At 59.6% G+C, this 16311-nt stretch overlaps 1 protein-coding gene across 1 annotated transcript; it reads left to right on the forward strand.

Annotated features, from left to right (window-relative positions):
• Positions 1–6314: 6314 nt before the first annotated feature.
• LOC122909568 (cartilage oligomeric matrix protein) lies at positions 6315–13891 on the forward strand. Its single transcript, XM_044253866.1, has 19 exons — positions 6315–6417; positions 6662–6747; positions 7160–7211; positions 7647–7816; positions 8526–8663; positions 8945–9019; positions 9111–9269; positions 9370–9474; positions 9562–9669; positions 9878–10037; positions 10581–10699; positions 10902–10954; positions 11053–11234; positions 11353–11531; positions 11643–11691; positions 12017–12213; positions 12843–13015; positions 13475–13614; positions 13699–13891. The coding sequence occupies exons 1-19, from the start codon at positions 6339–6341 to the stop codon at positions 13743–13745; spliced, it is 2271 nt and encodes a 756-aa protein (XP_044109801.1). The 5' UTR covers positions 6315–6338; the 3' UTR covers positions 13746–13891.
• The last annotated feature ends 2420 nt before the right edge of the window (positions 13892–16311 follow it).

Consider the following 16311-nt stretch of genomic DNA (forward strand, 5'->3'; position numbering starts at 1 on the left):
GTTCTGTGGTCTCGTGACTCTTGGATTCTGTGGAACTTCATGATTCTAGAAAAGAGTAAGTCATTCACACCAGTGGGAAATAGAGTCAGGAAGCCTCATGGGCTGGGTGTTGAGGGACCCCTCCCCAGCAACATGTGGACCAACAGCAACAGTGACATCACCCCTTTTCCAGAGGGCCCCGTGGACTTGTCCTCATCCCACAGCTCCCTCTCAGACTCCCCTGACAGCGGCTGTGCTTTGGCCATTCCTGAACGGTTTCATTAAACACCTCAGTCTCGCTCTGTGGTGAAAGAATAGGGACACATGGGCCAGAAAGCCTGGTCTGGCCTGAGGGAGTAAAGTTTAAGTTAGGGTAAGTAGGGGTCAGCCTGGTAAAGAGCAGGAGGAAGAGTGCTCCAGGCAGAGGGCAGCCTGTGCAAAGGTCCTGAGATGGGGAGGAGCTGAAAGGTAAGAAGCCCAGAGAGGCAGCCAGTGAGGCTGCAGTGAGGGCCTAACTATTCACTGCCCCTTGTCTCAGGCAGGGCAAAGGGGACAGAGAATGGGCAAAAAACAATTGAGTGTGCCTCAATTTCATTCTCTCATTGACTCCGTATAGTGATCTCTGAATGGGGTTCCCATCTTGCCAGAGAGGCTCCCAGGGGGTCCAGCCAGCCAGCCAGCCACCGACCCACCTAATCACTCACTCATCCATTCATCTGCCCAACCACCCGACTGTCCATCCATCCACCTACCCAGCCATCCCATCTGTCTGCCTATCCATCATTTATCCATCCATCCATCCATCTATCCAACCACCCATCCATCCTTCCGTGATCCATCCATCTAGCCACTCATCCCCAAACCATCCAAAACCATCCGGCAATACAAACATCCATCATCCATCTACCCATCCACTCATCATCCTTCCCATCTGTCCACCCAGCCAGCCAGCCATCCACCTACTCACCTGCAGAGCCCAAACACGGCTCATGGCTCTGTCCCTGCACAGGGCTCCTATCACCACACCCCGCTCTGGGTTCCGGCCCTCCTCCCTACTCCAGTGCTCCCTCACCTTTCTGCTCCAGCCACACCTGCCTTCTCAGTGAACCCCCAATGTATCAGACACCTCCCACTTCTGGGCTCTTGCCTTTGTCATGCCCTCTGCCTGGGCTGCTCATCAGCCAGAACCCATTCACCTGCCCTGGTCTTGGCACCAACGTCCCCCCACAGTGGCCTCCCTGACCCCTGGGCTTCGTTTCCTGCAGACCAGCAGGCTCCTCCTTCCGAGTGGCAAGCACTCCATGCCACCGCGTGCACCTGCCCACCTTTGAGATCATGCACCTCAGGGCTGAGACGCCAAGGCCACCTCCTTCCTGTGGGCCACAAGGCAAGGGGTCTGTATGGTGGATGAAATGGTCTGATTTTATCCCACTGATCGATAATTGTTTCTTTGGCACCCATTGTATGCCAGTCCTCCTACATTGGGGCTGGGGCTCCTCCCTGCCCAGTACCCTCCCTCCCCTAACTGGCCCATGCCCTGGTCTGGGCCTCTGCCTGCCAGGCCGCCGGTGGGTAAACACACCCCGCCCTCGGCCTCCCGCGCCATCCATCCCTGGCCTGAACAAGGGCCTCCTGTTAATGAGCTGGGGTGGGGGACGGGAGAGGGGCAGGAGGAGGGAGGATGAGGAATCAGGGTTGGGGCCCTGGTTCCTGTGCTCTCTGCTGCCCACCTACCCATCCTCTGGACAGCTGCAGAAGTCTGGGTGGGAGACCCTCTCCCTATGGCCTTCGTGGGGAGGGGAGTGGGTGACTTCCTTCTCTGAGCGTCCAGTGCCCAAACCGAGGCAACAGGCTGAACCTGCCTCTCTGAGCCTCAGTTTTCCCATCTGTAGAGTGGGGACGTTCATGAGTGCCCCCATGGAAAAGTGCTCAGTGCACTTCTCATGGACTAACTTATTCTGTTCTCCTGACACCCCTACGATGTGGGGGCTCTTGTCCCCATTTCATCTCAGTTTTTACTGCTCCTGTTAATGTGCCCAAAACTTCAGCCATTTCTGTGCTTCACTTTGTTTAACAGAGAGAGAACAAAACTTGTGTAGTTAGCCCCATAGACTGTCTGTCCCCCTGTAACACAGACACAGGCTGGTTTTCCTATCACCCTACAAAACTCTCCTTCAGTGTGAGAGGCAAGGAGAGAGGACCGGGGTGCTCATTCGCCCTGCCACAGTTATCTCTGGAAAATTCTAACTTCTTTCTCCCAAATCAGTTCCTGCTGAATGTCACATTGGACTGGGTCAATTCCAGTACTTTCTCCCTGGCAGCGACTCTTCAGTACAACTCACAAATGTAGGGAATTCGAAATTTCCATGATAATAAACTTTTGAAGGTGCCTCTGCTCCTCCCTCCAAAAAAGAAAAAAGAAGAAACCAAGGCACAGAGAAGTTAAGCAACCTGCCTCAGGCCCCACAGCAGAGCTGGGCTACGTGACCCAGGGCCCCCATATTGGAAAACAAGACCTTCATCCTTGTGCCTTGCTCCCCACCCCTGGGGCGGGGGTTGGGGGAGCAGAAAGGGGAAAGCCACACATGCGGTATGGCAAGGTTTTGAACACTTGGCACTTGCCCAATAAAATTGTAGCCACTATATTTATTGTTATCTCCTTTCTTTATCAGCACCTTCCTAGGACCGGACTGGGACAGGGTTGGGGCAGATGGAAAATGGGAGTGTGGGTGGGGCTTCCTGAAGTTCACAGTGTAAGTCACGATGGGTGTGCCTGACTCCAGTGTCTGGGTAGCACCCTGGCACCCGCTCCCATACCCTCAACTACTTGGTCCTTCTGGGTCCGATGGGTCCGGTGGGGCCGTGCGAGGCAGGCTGGGTCGGGATCTCAGCTACGGATGCAGCCGTGGCCAAGTGGCCTCCCTCATGGCCCTGATGAATTCCCCAGACCCAGGGCCTGTGGCTGGGCCCGCCCAGGGCAGGGCAGCTGCCTTCCCGACATACTTTCCCTCTGGATTCATGAGGAGAGGCGGCTGGCTAAGCTGGGGGCGCCCACATGTCTCCTGGCCCAGCAAACCCCTGCCAGGAACGGCCCCGGGGCCCCATCATCACACAGGCACCAGCCCCTCTGCCCCATCCTGGCCGGGGTCCCAGAACCACTGGGTCTGGCGTGATGGGAAGGGGAGCTGGCTGGGGTGGCCAGCCAAAGGCTCAGGCCAGGCAGTCCTGGGCAGCAGAATCTTCACAGCTAATGAGGTGCTTGGGCCAGTATTTCTTCTGTCTAGATTCGGGGGCCAAGGGCAATGGGGGGTAGTGTGAAGGCCTTAGGGGTCCTGCCTTCCCCAGTTCTAATTCCTGCTGTGTGACCTCGAGCTGTCTCGTCTCCTCTCTAAGGAAAATGTGAATAAGGACAATCGGAGGTATAAGTGACACAGGATATACGTTCCATATGGCAAAACAAGGCTAACGCAGGAGCCAGACATCCAGTACAGGTTAACTCCTTCAATTCTCTCCACCATGGTCTCTCGACCCCCATTTTACAAGTGAGGCAACTAAGGCACAGAGAGGTCATGCAACTTGCCCGAAGTCACACAGCAAGACTACGCCCTGCCAACATTTGAACCTAGACCATGTGGCCCCCAAGTCCGTTGTAAAGTACAGTGGGGGCAGGTATTACTATGAGTAATAATAATGATGTCCCAGCAATAATAAGGAATAAGAAGTGATCTGCTAATCCCAATAGGTAATCTCACAGTTCACCAGCCTCCTCTCTCAGCACCGAGGGATCCCCAGGCTGTGAGAGACAGAACCAAACAAACAATCCCAGTTCCCTGAGTCAGGCCATCCCAACCTTTTCTGCCAGGAATATTCTGCCAGGGGTCCCAGAAGGCTGTCATACAGGCACCAGCCCCTGAGCCTGGCCCAGGAAGAGCATGGAGGGCTTCATGGAAGAGGAGGCATTGGATCCTGGACTTGAAGGATGGAAGAAGGTATTCGGGGTGATGGGGAACAGTATCTGCAAAGACCGGGGAGGACACCTAGAGTAAGTTATTCTGTAATGTGAGCAGTGTGGTGTTCTCAAGAGAAGTCACTGGTTGGAAGGAGGATTTCATGGTCGGTGAGATCCAGGAGGCAGGATCCTGAAACCAGACTGCTCGTCTGGGCCTCTGTTGTCTGATCTGCAAACTGGGACATCCTCAGGACTTCTGTCTTTGCCATTCCCCCTGCTTGGAATGCTCTTCCCTGCATCTCCCCATGGCCTGGCCTTGAACAAGGCCACGTGCATCCAAGTCCCAGCCTCGTGTCCAGCCTGTGGCAGAGGTTGGCTTCCATGCACCCTTGTTTCAGCTGCATGAGGCACACGCAAGCCCACAGGTCCTGCTGGAGTTTGTGGTTTTCCCAAGAATTCCAGTGCTAGCCAGGAGCGGCCCCCAGGTGTGCTGAAAGCCAAGGAAAACAGGAGGTGAGCTCATGGCCCGGCCACAGGCAGCAGGCAAGGTGGGCACTGTCAGGGCACAGGCTTCACTAGAAATGCCCAGGTTGGGGCTGACTGCTCCCACTCAGTCTCCTCGCCAGACCCATCCCCTCCTACTTACCCTCTGTGGCTCCCTATTTCTCTAGAAAACAGCCCAGCTCCACACCACTGGTACTGCATCTCCTGAGCCCCAACATCTTTCCACCCTATGATCGTTCCTTCTAATGGACCATGCTCGTTTCTGTCACAGGGCCTTTGCATATTCTGTTCCTCTACCTGAATGCCTACCACCATTATTTATTTATTTATTTTGGCCTGGCCATGTCCTCCTCACCTTCCTGCTCCTGGTTTCATGTTCCCTCCTCCTCTGAAAAGCCTACCTAGATCCCCCCCACCCCCACCCCACCCCAGGCTAGGTCAGGCACCTCACTGGAGCTCCCACTGTTGCCTGTGTATTGCTGTCGCAGCTCCACCCTCTTTGGGGGATAATGCAGCTGCCTCCCTACCAACCTGGGCTCCCCTAGAGGGAGGGGCCCTATCTGTCTTGTTCATCCTGTGTCAAGAGTCCAGCCTAGGACATGACACATAGTAGATGCTCTGTGTGTTTGTGGAAGAAATAAATGTGTCTGAAATTTCTCTACCTCCAAGCCATAGGTGCTTCCTCTGCTGGAGCTATCCTCACCTTCCCTCTGTTGATCTGAGTCCTTCCTTTCCTTCAGGTTTCCTTTCCACGTCCGGGAAGCCCTCAGTGACTTCTCTGAAGCCTTCCAGAAGAACAGATCTGGCTATGACCCTACTCTAACTTCATTCTTGCCCCTTGCAGGGGCCTTTGGCTAGCCACTTCCCCTTCCCAGCCTCTGTTTCCTGATCTATACAATAGAGGCTTCGAGCAGTTGGAGGGTGGGGTGGAGAGGGTTAATCCCAGAAAGTCGAAGTGTTTTGTAGCTCAGGAGCTGGGAGGAACGATTTTCCTGATTAGCAGTAATTCTTATTTTTATTACAGGCTGTTCCCACAGCAGCTGGAGCGGAGCTCGGAAGGTATGGCAAGGTCTCCACAAACAGAAGCCCTGGCCACCCCCCGCAGACCTCCTCCAGCTGGAGCCGTTGAATTTGTGCACTTCCCTGCTGAGGATGGACCTGCACACAGCCCATTACACAGATGGGGAAACTGAGTGGGCTCACCGCCAGGCTGTCCCCCAGCACTCACCAGCCAGAGAACCACAGACAGAGAAGACCATAAAGCCGATCGGGGACCCACATGCAACTCTCTAGACCTGGGCAGGGAACCCAAGAGTCCCCACTCTCACTTGAGCCCCCATTTTCCTGTTACAATGATAATCATTAACAATGAAACTTATTACCTCCATGGTACAGGGGAGGAAACTGAAGCACAGAGAGATGTCATTGGCCGCATTTTGAAGCAAGTGAGGAAGGAGTGGAGGGCCAGTCAGCCTGACTTAAAGCAGAGCCTGGGGGTGCAGGCCCTAGTCTTTAGCCTCTCTTGACTCTGTTTCCCCAAGTCTGAGCTGAGGGGAGCAGCCATAGGAATCGCCTGGTACTCAGCTATGTCCCAATCTTGGCATACAGCAGGCACTCAATAAATAAGTTAAAGAAGGCTGGAGGGTGGTCCCACCTGAAGACCCGCGCCACCGATCTCTACACTCAGTTTCCCCGTGACTCAGTTTCCCTGTCGTGTCCAGGTTCAGTAACACCGGGCAGGGCCTTGAACGCTGAGACTAGCGCCATCTGTTTACCTTGCGGCTGGACTCTGGGCAGGGCCGCGGGTGGGCCGTCCCGGGAGCCGGCTGCGCCGCCGGGATAAATAGGCCCCGCGGGCCTCGTGGGCAGCAGAGAGCGAGCTGCAGTCCAGCTCCCCGCCGCCGCCATGGTTCCTGCCGCCGCCTGCGTTCTCCTTCTCTCCCTGGCCGCCCTCGGCGCCTCGGGTCAGCGCCAGATACCACTAGGTAAGCCGCCCCCTCCCCCACGCGTGGCCTCGACCCCCAACCATACCGGAGGACCCAAGAGGCCTGGGGTCGAGGCTCCTAGGGGCTCGGGGACTGTTCATCGGGACGTGCAGGACGGAGAAAGGAGGCAGCAGGGAGGACTTCAAGGAATGAGGGCGTCCCAGGTCCCTGCCGCGTTGCGGTGAGGATTGATGGTGGGGGGTCCCCAAACCCCATACCCCATCAGCGCCTCCTGTCGGCGCAGGTGGAGATCTGGGACCGCAGATGCTTCGGGAACTTCAGGAGACCAACGCGGCGTTGCAGGACGTGCGGGAGCTGTTGCGGCAGCAGGTGCGGAGCAGGGTGGGGACACAGGGAGCGCGGAGGAGGGGAGAGGCTTGAAAGAGGGGAGTGGGGAGGAGGATAGGAGAAGCAGGTCCCGGTGGAGAGGGAGAGGGTTCTGGGTACCAAGATCGGGGAAGAAGTTGTAGAAAGGGGGGAAAGGGGAGTCCCAGGGGTAGAAGTTTCCCCGGGAGAAGACAGGGGTTCGTGAGGGGTTAAAGGAAGTCCCTGGGAAAGAGCGGTGGAGCGGGGAGGATAGGGAATACGGAGCGGGGGGGGGGCGGTGTGCAGGGGAGAGGGAGGATCCGAGGGTAGTAAATGGGCCTGTGGAAAGGGAGTCTGGGGGAGAGGGAGGGGAGACCCAAGGGAGGAAGAGAAGGATGGGGCCCCGCTGACTACACTCCATCCCCCTGCACCGCAGGTCAAGGAGATCACGTTTCTGAAAAACACAGTGATGGAGTGTGATGCGTGCGGTGAGCGCCGCTGGGGCGGCAGAGACGTGGCAGGCGGGAGATGGAGAAGAGATGGGGAGACAAAGGCAGAGACAGCGAAGGAAAGACCGGGAGGAAAAGAGACAGGAAGAGACAGAGAGAGACAGAGATGGAGAGACTGGACGAGGGATGGAGAGAGGCGAACAAGGAGGGAAGACAGAGATTTATGAGAAGGAACACACGAAAAGAAGCAGAGGCCGTGCGAGAGATGCAGGGAGATGCAGAGACGCTGAGGGAGAAACCGAAAACCGACCGGCGCGGAGATACAGTGACTGAGAAAATCTGGCGGGCAGGGAGCGTGGTCCGGGGCTGGGTCGCAGAGGGCCTGGGATCTCGCCACGCCCCCAGGACGGGGCGTGGTCCCATAGACTCCGCCCTGGGGCGTGGCCCTGACCTGCCCCCTATCACTGCCCGCAGGGATGCAGCCGGCACGCACACCGGGTCTGAGCGTGCGGCCCCTATCCCAGTGCGCGCCCGGCTTCTGCTACCCCGGCGTGGTCTGTACTCAGACCTCAAGCGGCGCGCGCTGTGGACCTTGTCCCGCGGGATTCACTGGCAATGGCTCGCACTGCGTGGACGTCAACGAGGTGCGCTCGCCCCACCCCACCCCCCGCCCCCTACCGCCCGGACGACCCCCCTAACGCCTGCCTCCGCAACTACCCACCTCCCCAGCAATCTCCTCCCCAGCTGAGGGTTCTCACCCAGAGGACCCCTTCACCTCTGGGGGCGCACGTCCAGACGACCTTGCCGGCAGGGGGCCCTCACACCGACCAGTTCCCTCACCACCAGTGACGCCGGTCCCGCCAAACCCCTCTGTGGCCAGTGACGCCTGCCCCGAGCACTCTCCTACCTCCGAGAGTGGTCCGCCCCAACGACCCCCCTCACCTCCCGGGCTCACAAGCCCCAACGGCCCTTGCACCACCGCGAGGCCCCCCCTGGGACGACGCTTCCACCGCCGGGCACGCACGCCCCGACGACCACTTCCCCCTTCTGCTGGGGACGCCCGCCCTCGCAATTCCTTCCCCCACCCTTCAACACCCAGCTCATCGGCTCCCCGGAACAGCCCCCTCCAGGCACTCCCCTCTCCCCGCCAGGTCGCTCCCCTGGCCGCATCAAGGCAAAGTTGTGTCTGACCCCTGGGACGATGGCCTCTGCCCCACAGGGCACCCCCGTCCCCAAGTGCTGGCTGATGGTCCCTGAATTTTCTAAGTTTAAGCCCAAAAGATCCTGAGGCTCCGCGCTCGAGGGGGCCCACCTCCTGCATCCTCTGACCCTCCGTGGCTCTTCCTCCCCCAGTGCAACGCCCATCCCTGCTTCCCCCGCGTCCGCTGCATCAACACCAGCCCGGGCTTCCGCTGCGAGGCTTGCCCGCCGGGGTACAGCGGTCCGGCTCACGAGGGCGTGGGGCTGGCCTTCGCCAAGGCCAACAAGCAGGTGAGGGCCGTGGAGGGGTGGGCTCCAGGAGGGAATGGGGGATTCGTTTTGTTTAATAAACTGGTCCTGCAGTCTTGCGGCCATTTTCCTGCCTCGCTTCAGCGGGAAGGGGTGGGGGTCCGGGGCCTGCGGGACTGATGGGGGAAGGGTCCTCATCAGGATGGTTGAGGTTGGGGGAGGAATGAAGGGGAGACGTAGGATGCAGAGGAGACATGAACTGGAAGGGAGGTCTGAGGGTTTTGTGCATGTGGGCGGTGACCTCTGCACTCCCTGCCATCCAGGTTTGCACGGACATTAACGAGTGTGAGACCGGGCAGCATAACTGTGTCCCCAACTCCGTGTGCGTCAACACCCGGGTAAGGCCCGGGAGGAGTGGATAGGATCGAAACACGGGGTGGGTGCGAAGTGGCAGGCAGCCCAAGCTCACTGCCCGCCGTCCGGGCCCAGGGCTCCTTCCAGTGCGGCCCTTGCCAGCCTGGCTTCGTGGGCGACCAGACATCTGGCTGCAAGCGGCGCTCAGAACGCTTCTGCCCCGACGGCACGCCCAGCCCGTGCCACGAGAAAGCCGACTGCATTCTGGAACGCGATGGCTCGCGATCGTGCGTGGTGAGTGCGGGGGGGGGCAGGGAGGGGCGTGGCATGGGTATGCAGGGGTAAGGCGGGGTGGCTATCACGCCGGGGCACCTACTCACTATCCCACCCGCAGTGCGTTGTTGGCTGGGCGGGCAACGGGCTCCTCTGCGGCCGAGACACCGATTTGGACGGCTTCCCAGACGAGAAGCTTCGCTGCTCAGAACGCCAGTGCCGTAAGGTGGGCGGGGTCTGAAAGGCGTGAAATGTAGGGTGGTGGGCGGGCTTCCCCGACCACGCCCCTCATGCCGGCTGTGCCCGCCCCTAGGACAACTGTGTGACGGTGCCCAACTCAGGGCAAGAGGACGTTGATCGCGACGGCATTGGAGACGCCTGTGATCCGGATGCCGATGGGGACGGGGTCCTCAACGAGCAGGTGGGGCCAAAGTCGGGTCCTAGGCAAGGCTGTTGGGGCGGTGTGTGTCTTGGGTGAGGGAAGCGGCCTCAGAAGATGTGGCCACGGGGGCTCGGGAGATATGGGGCGTCTCTGCGGAGGAGGGGGGTCCTTGGAGATGGGCTGGACAGGGGAGTGACATTTGCCCCTCCAGGCCTATCCCCCCTCCTTAACCGGCCCTGTTCCCCAGGACAACTGTAAGCTGGTGCGGAATCCAGACCAGCGCAATGCAGATGGCGACAAGTGGGGTGATGCTTGCGACAACTGCCGGTCCCAGAAGAACGACGACCAAAAGGACACAGATCAGGATGGCAAAGGCGACGCCTGCGACGACGACATCGACGGCGACCGTGAGCGCTGCAGCAGGGGGAGGGAAGGGGGAAGGGCTGGCACCGAGGGCTGGCAGGGCTTGCCTGAGGGCGGGACTCGGCTAGTTTTGGAAGCCGCAGCGGGTGAGCCTGTCCTGGGGTCCAGGGACGGTGGACTGTGCTCTGGTGGACAGAGAAAATGCAATCCGGGACACGACGCAGAGGATGAAAGGCAGGAACATTTGGAGGAGGGGGTGGTGGGCCCTTTGTCAGATGCTGCAGGGAATGAGTAGAAGAACAGAGACGCAAGCTTGGGGTTTAGGGCCAGGGACATGCCAGTTTTACACCTGGCACCCTGAGTGTCTTCACACTCAGGGTGCATTCACAGTACCAGCGGAGGGTGCCCCTGAGCTTCCCCTGTGAGAGCCTGTTCCCTCACCCCCTGTCCATCATTAAGTCTCTGAGATGTGGGTCCGTGCAGGAGCATTTGTATCTACTGAAGAGGCGTGCTTTGCATCTGCCTTCCTGGTCAGCCTGGCCCTGCCCCCATCTTGGGATCCTGTGCTGTCCCCCGGCTTCTCGCAGGGATCCGAAATACGATGGACAACTGCCCAAGGGTGCCCAACTCAGACCAGAAGGACAGAGATGGTGATGGTGTAGGGGATGCCTGTGACAACTGTCCCCAGAAAAGCAACCCAGACCAGGTGAGCACAGGCCACACCCCAGCGGGGTCAGATCCCTGAGATGAGCTCCACACTAGTTAAGGAGACTGAACCCTAGTCTAAGCATGGTAGTGGTGGGTTGTTCCGTGGGGTCAGGATGACTTTGGCTCTGGAACTGGGGGTGGGTGGGAGGCTTCTGAATTTTCCTGCCCTGATTTTGGACTACTGCATTCTTCCTCCCCAGAGGGATGTAGACCACGACTTTGTGGGAGACGCTTGTGACAGCGACCAAGACCAGTAAGGAGACCATCTGGGGTGGGAGTGGGACCGACGGTGGGCGGCCCTGACCCAGCACTCTGGGAAATCTCACTTTGTGTCCCACCCACCAATTTTAGGGATGGGGATGGGCACCAGGACTCACGGGACAACTGCCCTACAGTACCAAATAGTGCCCAGCAGGACTCGGACCACGATGGCCAGGGTGACGCCTGTGACGAGGATGACGACAACGACGGAGTCCCTGACAGTCGGGACAACTGTCGCTTGGTGCCCAACCCAAACCAGGAAGACGTAGACCGTAAGGCAGAGGGCGGGGCCTGTGGTGGAATTGCGGCTGGTGTGGGGACCTTGGCCGGTGTGGGCGTGGCTAGGTCTTGGGCGGGGCTGCCGCTGACCCCACCCTCCCGGTCTTTCAGGGGACGGAGTGGGCGACGCGTGCCAGGGCGACTTCGACGCGGACAAGGTGGTGGACAAGATCGATGTGTGTCCGGAGAACGCCGAGGTCACCCTCACCGACTTCCGGGCCTTCCAGACCGTCGTACTGGACCCCGAGGGTGACGCGCAGATAGATCCCAACTGGGTGGTGCTCAACCAGGTTGGGACCTGGCCCTGGCAGAAGGCGATGGGAGAGGGTTCTAAGCTGGGGGCGGGGGAACCGAGGGTCCCCGCGGCCAGCCTGAGGCTCTTCTTCCTTTGACCCCTTCAGGGTATGGAGATAGTGCAGACGATGAACAGCGATCCTGGCCTGGCTGTGGGTGAGACACCGAGAAGGGCGGCTAGCCGAGTAGAGGGTGGGGTCAGAGGAGGGCGGTGCGGGGGCGGGGCTGAACTCAGGAAAGGCGGAGCCTGGCTGGGACTGGGCTCAGGGGCCGGACAGCTCTGGACTCTGAACCAGCATGGTCCTTGGCGGTTGGGGCAGGCTTACGGGAGTGGTCATGGCTGGTTTTGGGGAGTGGGGACCCGGGTCTAGGAGGCAAGTGGAAATCCAGGGGGGGTGGTGACAGGGCGCCGGTAGAGGTGGGGCTGGGTGGGGGCAGGGCTAGCGTCCCGGAGCCCCACCGCTCCCTTCTCTTTGCCCAGGTTACACGGCCTTCAATGGCGTGGACTTCGAAGGCACGTTCCACGTGAACACGGTCACGGATGACGACTACGCAGGCTTCATCTTTGGCTACCAGGACAGCTCCAGCTTTTACGTGGTTATGTGGAAGCAGATGGAGCAGACATACTGGCAGGCCAATCCCTTCCGCGCGGTGGCTGAACCTGGCATTCAGCTTAAGGTGTCTGTGGCCCTACCTGACCTCTAGGTCCCTGTGGTCCTTCCTTAGGAGGCCCCAAGTCCTTCGCTGGACTCCCAAAGCCTTTACAGCCCCCCAGCATCATTCTCTGGATCTCAGAGTCCTCCGAGACCTCCTCTGGATTCCCACAGGCTACTCACACACTCCCTGAGGTCCCCCAGTCTGCCTTTAGGCCCCCAAACCTAAACTTTCCCTCAGATTCCAAATCCTCCTGCAGAACCTCTAGACCCCAGTATATCACAAAACCCTGCAGTAAATCCCCCAAATCCTCCAGCCCCCAGTTAATCCCATGGACACCCAAGACTTTCTGTAGGTCACTAAGTCTTCTTGTAGACCCTTCCAAATCCTTTCAGACCCCAAACCTGTCCATGGACTCCCACATCCTCTCATGAGATCCTGGACCATTCCTGCCCCCTGTATCCCACCTATGAATCTCCATGTGACCCTCAAGAAAGCTTTCTTGCTGGTCTCCCATCCAGGAACCCTAAGCCCCCATCCCACCCCACTGCCAAGACTTGCAGCTTCCCACCTGTTCTGGCAGGCAGGGTTCTGGGGGTCTCCAGTAGCTGGTGCGGTCTCTGACTCTGTTCCCCCATTGCTGGGCTCCGCAGGCTGTGAAGTCCTCCACAGGCCCCGGGGAGCAGCTGCGGAATGCACTCTGGCACACTGGGGACACAGCATCCCAGGTGCGGCTGCTGTGGAAGGACCCCCGCAACGTGGGTTGGAAGGACAAGACATCCTACCGCTGGTTCCTGCAGCACCGGCCCCAAGTGGGCTACATCAGGTGGGGCCCCCACCCCTTGCTGGTGGACCAGGAGTCCCTTGCTCTGTCCTGGCTCCTGGAGGTTCAGGGGGCCTCAGTCCCCTGATCTGTAAAATGGGAATGATATGCGCCATTAGATTCACTGCGTCTGGCTCAGGGACATGGCACACCTCCTAAGACCCAGGGCACAGCAAGTCCTCAGAAGGTGGGGTCCCACTCACTCTGTTCTTGGTCCCCACTTGGCATGGCCAGCAAGTCCGGGCGTTCTGCTTTAGCAGGTGCTGTATCCATCCTCTCACACCGAGAAACTGAGGCTCAGCTCAGCAGCCCCACCTGCCCTAAATGTGGCCCAGGCACTGGGGAGGCACAGGGCCCCCCACCCTGGGATAGGAGGGGACCCATCTTCCAAGGCAGACTCCAAGGCCTCAGAAGGGAGGGCCTAGCCCAGGGCCCTGACTCACCAGTCCGTCCTCCTCACAGGGTGCGGTTCTACGAGGGCCCTGAGCTGGTGGCCGACAGCAACGTGGTCCTGGACACAACCATGCGGGGTGGCCGCCTGGGGGTCTTTTGCTTCTCCCAAGAGAACATCATCTGGGCCAATCTGCGCTACCGATGCAACGGTGAGGGGCGTGTCCTGCCGGGGAGGGTGTGGCGCTCACCCTCCCAAGCTCATCTCTTCTCACTTGCTTGCCCTTTCTCTGCAGATACCATCCCAGAGGACTACGAGACTCAGAGGCTGCTGCAGGCCTAGGGATGGGGGGTGGCGACCCACTGCTGGAAGATGGCCACCCTCGTTGGCTGCCCTCGCTGCGACAAGCAGGGAACTCGACACCCGGCTCCAAAGGGTGGCTGTCCTAGAGGGGCTCAGGGAGGACAGAATAAAGTGTGGGCGGTGGAGTGGCTGGCTGCTGTGTCTGCTGTGGGGAGATGGTGGGGTGGGGCCTCAGAGGGAGTGCTGGGACAGGGACCCCCAAACCCAGGCCTGTGGCTGACTCCCTTCCTGACTGGTTAGGGCCCGACGACCCAACTAGGGGTGTCCAACCCTGACGGGGGAGGACACAGGCCTGCTGCGGCATCCCACCCACTTGAAGTCACGGGCTTCCATCTCCACCATGGAGTGCCTGCCCCAGGATGATGGGGTGGGGGTGGGGGTCCTTCCCCTTTCAGACATTAGCCCTGACTAGCTGGCTAGGGGTGGGGATGAGGCCTTCATGTCTGTGTGTCCATATTCATGTGTGTGTTTTGTGTGTGTGTGTGGGGTGCCTGTGTGTGGCTCCCAACCTGGCCTGACTGGGCCCAGGCTCTGTCCCTGGTGTTGGGGGGAAGAGCAGGAAAAAAGGGGAGGAGGCAGAGACGAAAACATTGGATTTTTATTATGTTTCATTACAAAGGATGCAAAGGTACAAAGACAAAAGCGTCCACGCCAGAAGGGATGGGCAGGGGCCGGCCGAGTGCGCCCTGAGCCGCCCGCCCCCACCCGCCGTGGGCACCCAACCCACGGCCCATGGGACATCCACAGCAGAGTGTACATGCTGGGGGCGGGGGAGAGCCAGCCTGCGGACAGAGGAACAGAGGCGGAGCAGAGCTCGGAGGGCGGTTTGCATATATCAGTGGGCCCGCCCAGCCCCCTGGGGGGCACTCTCCTAAAGTGGGGCACAATGGGGCAGGTGGACCTTGGCTGCCAAAGCCCTCCTCTCAGGGCCTGGTGGCAAAGGCCACGGCTATGTCCACCTGTCCCGAGTGGGCAAGAGGTCAGAAATGGTGGGCTAGGATGGGCTGGGCATTGACGGCCCCCGAGCTCCAGAACCCTGCTAAACGGGGCGACGCCACTCCCCTACAAGTACTGCCTGTCACTGGCATCCTGGGGACAGGATATGGAGGACTGGCCGAGAGACAGAAGGCAGAGGGAACTGTCTGGAGCCAGCAACGCTCTCATGTCTAGCCCCTATCCCTGACCCTGCCAGGGAGGAGCCGGAGGCCCTAAGACCCATGGGTCTGAGCCAGTGACAGGAGGGAAGCTGAGGCCTGGGTCACAAGGGTCTTTTTAGCATTACCCGTGGTCCACCCCAATACCTCTGAGAGTACTCCAGTGCTCAGGCCTGGGGGTTCAGTCACCCCACCTCCCTCCTGGGGAAAGGCCACTTCGGAGAGAACGGGTCTGTGGCCAGTTGCCTGCGGCACAGGAAGGGTAATGAGAGGTGCCTGGGCCCCACCCAACCGGGAACCCTGGAGACCAAAGATCAAGAGAAACCAAGGACAGAGTCAGCTCCAGCCAGGCAGGGCCTGATGGGTAATGATTCAGGAACCCCCAGGAGGTGGGGCAGCAACAGACCCCACTGCCTACTCACCCTAGGAAGGCCTCCAGCAGTGGGGGAAGCACACAGTACGCCCCTCCCCCTCCCCCCAACAGCTCTTCAAGCCAAGTGGGACTGGCTCTGATGGCCAGAGCTCCCTTCCCTGCAGTGGCACCTGCAGGAGCAATGGGCCAAGACCAGGGGTACAAGGTACCCTTGACCTTGCAGTTCCCACACTCTACCCCCACACTGAGAACCTCTGTGGCCTTTGACCTAGGGCTCCATCAGATCCCAGGGAAGGTGATGGGTGCTGCTGCTGCTTTGTCAGGACCGGGGTAGGGGGTGGAAGGCCTCCCAATACCAACAGGCCTTACCACACCCAGCCTGTACCCAGGAGTGGGGATGCCTTCTTTGGAAATGCAGAAAACCCAGAATCCAGCTGGGGGTGGGAGTCTGGAAGGATGTTTGGTTATGAACCAGCTCAGGGTTGGCTGAGATGTAGAGGTCTGGGGAGAGGGGCACATTTCCACGTGTCCTCAGCTCCACTGAGGGCCCCTCTAAGGACAGTCCCTCACGGGGGCTCACCAGGTCCAGGATGCTGGATGGGGGTAGGCAAGCCAGCTCCCCACAGCCCGGGCATTGGCTCCCATCCTGCCTGACCAGGCCGCAGCTAGCACCTGGCACACAGCCCACAAACCAGACCGCCACCCCAGGACATCTGGATGGACGTGGAGCCTTCTCACCCTTCATGCGGGGGGTCTCCTCGTGCTGGACACCCATCCTTGCCTGCCCCACTATGACACATGGGCCTCGCAACAGGGCCCACCCAGCTAGGCACTCTCTGGGGAGCTCAGCCACCCAAAGAAATCGGGCCAAAACACAGACATCAGAACCCCTTTTCCCAGCCCACCAAGCCCCAAGAGACAAGTAAAGACCTGCAAAGGCAGGACCCCTGCCCTCGAGGCATAAGCCCGGGGCAGGCAGGTGGCTCAGAAGCCCAAAGGGAGATCTGCATGGAGGTGT

This window comes from Neovison vison, chromosome 6 (assembly GCF_020171115.1).
Source record: "Neovison vison isolate M4711 chromosome 6, ASM_NN_V1, whole genome shotgun sequence".
Taxonomy (NCBI): domain Eukaryota; kingdom Metazoa; phylum Chordata; class Mammalia; order Carnivora; family Mustelidae; genus Neogale; species Neogale vison.

Bases quoted from the DNA above. Each gene is read 5' to 3' on its own strand.
- LOC122909568 (XM_044253866.1), top strand. From the start codon at position 6,339: ATGGTTCCTGCCGCCGCCTGCGTTCTCCTTCTCTCCCTGGCCGCCCTC. The intron at 10,038-10,580 runs GTGAGCGCTGCA...GGCTTCTCGCAG, and splicing joins CGACGACATCGACGGCGACC to GGATCCGAAATACGATGGAC. The intron at 13,016-13,474 runs GTGGGGCCCCCA...TCCTCCTCACAG, and splicing joins CCCCAAGTGGGCTACATCAG to GGTGCGGTTCTACGAGGGCC.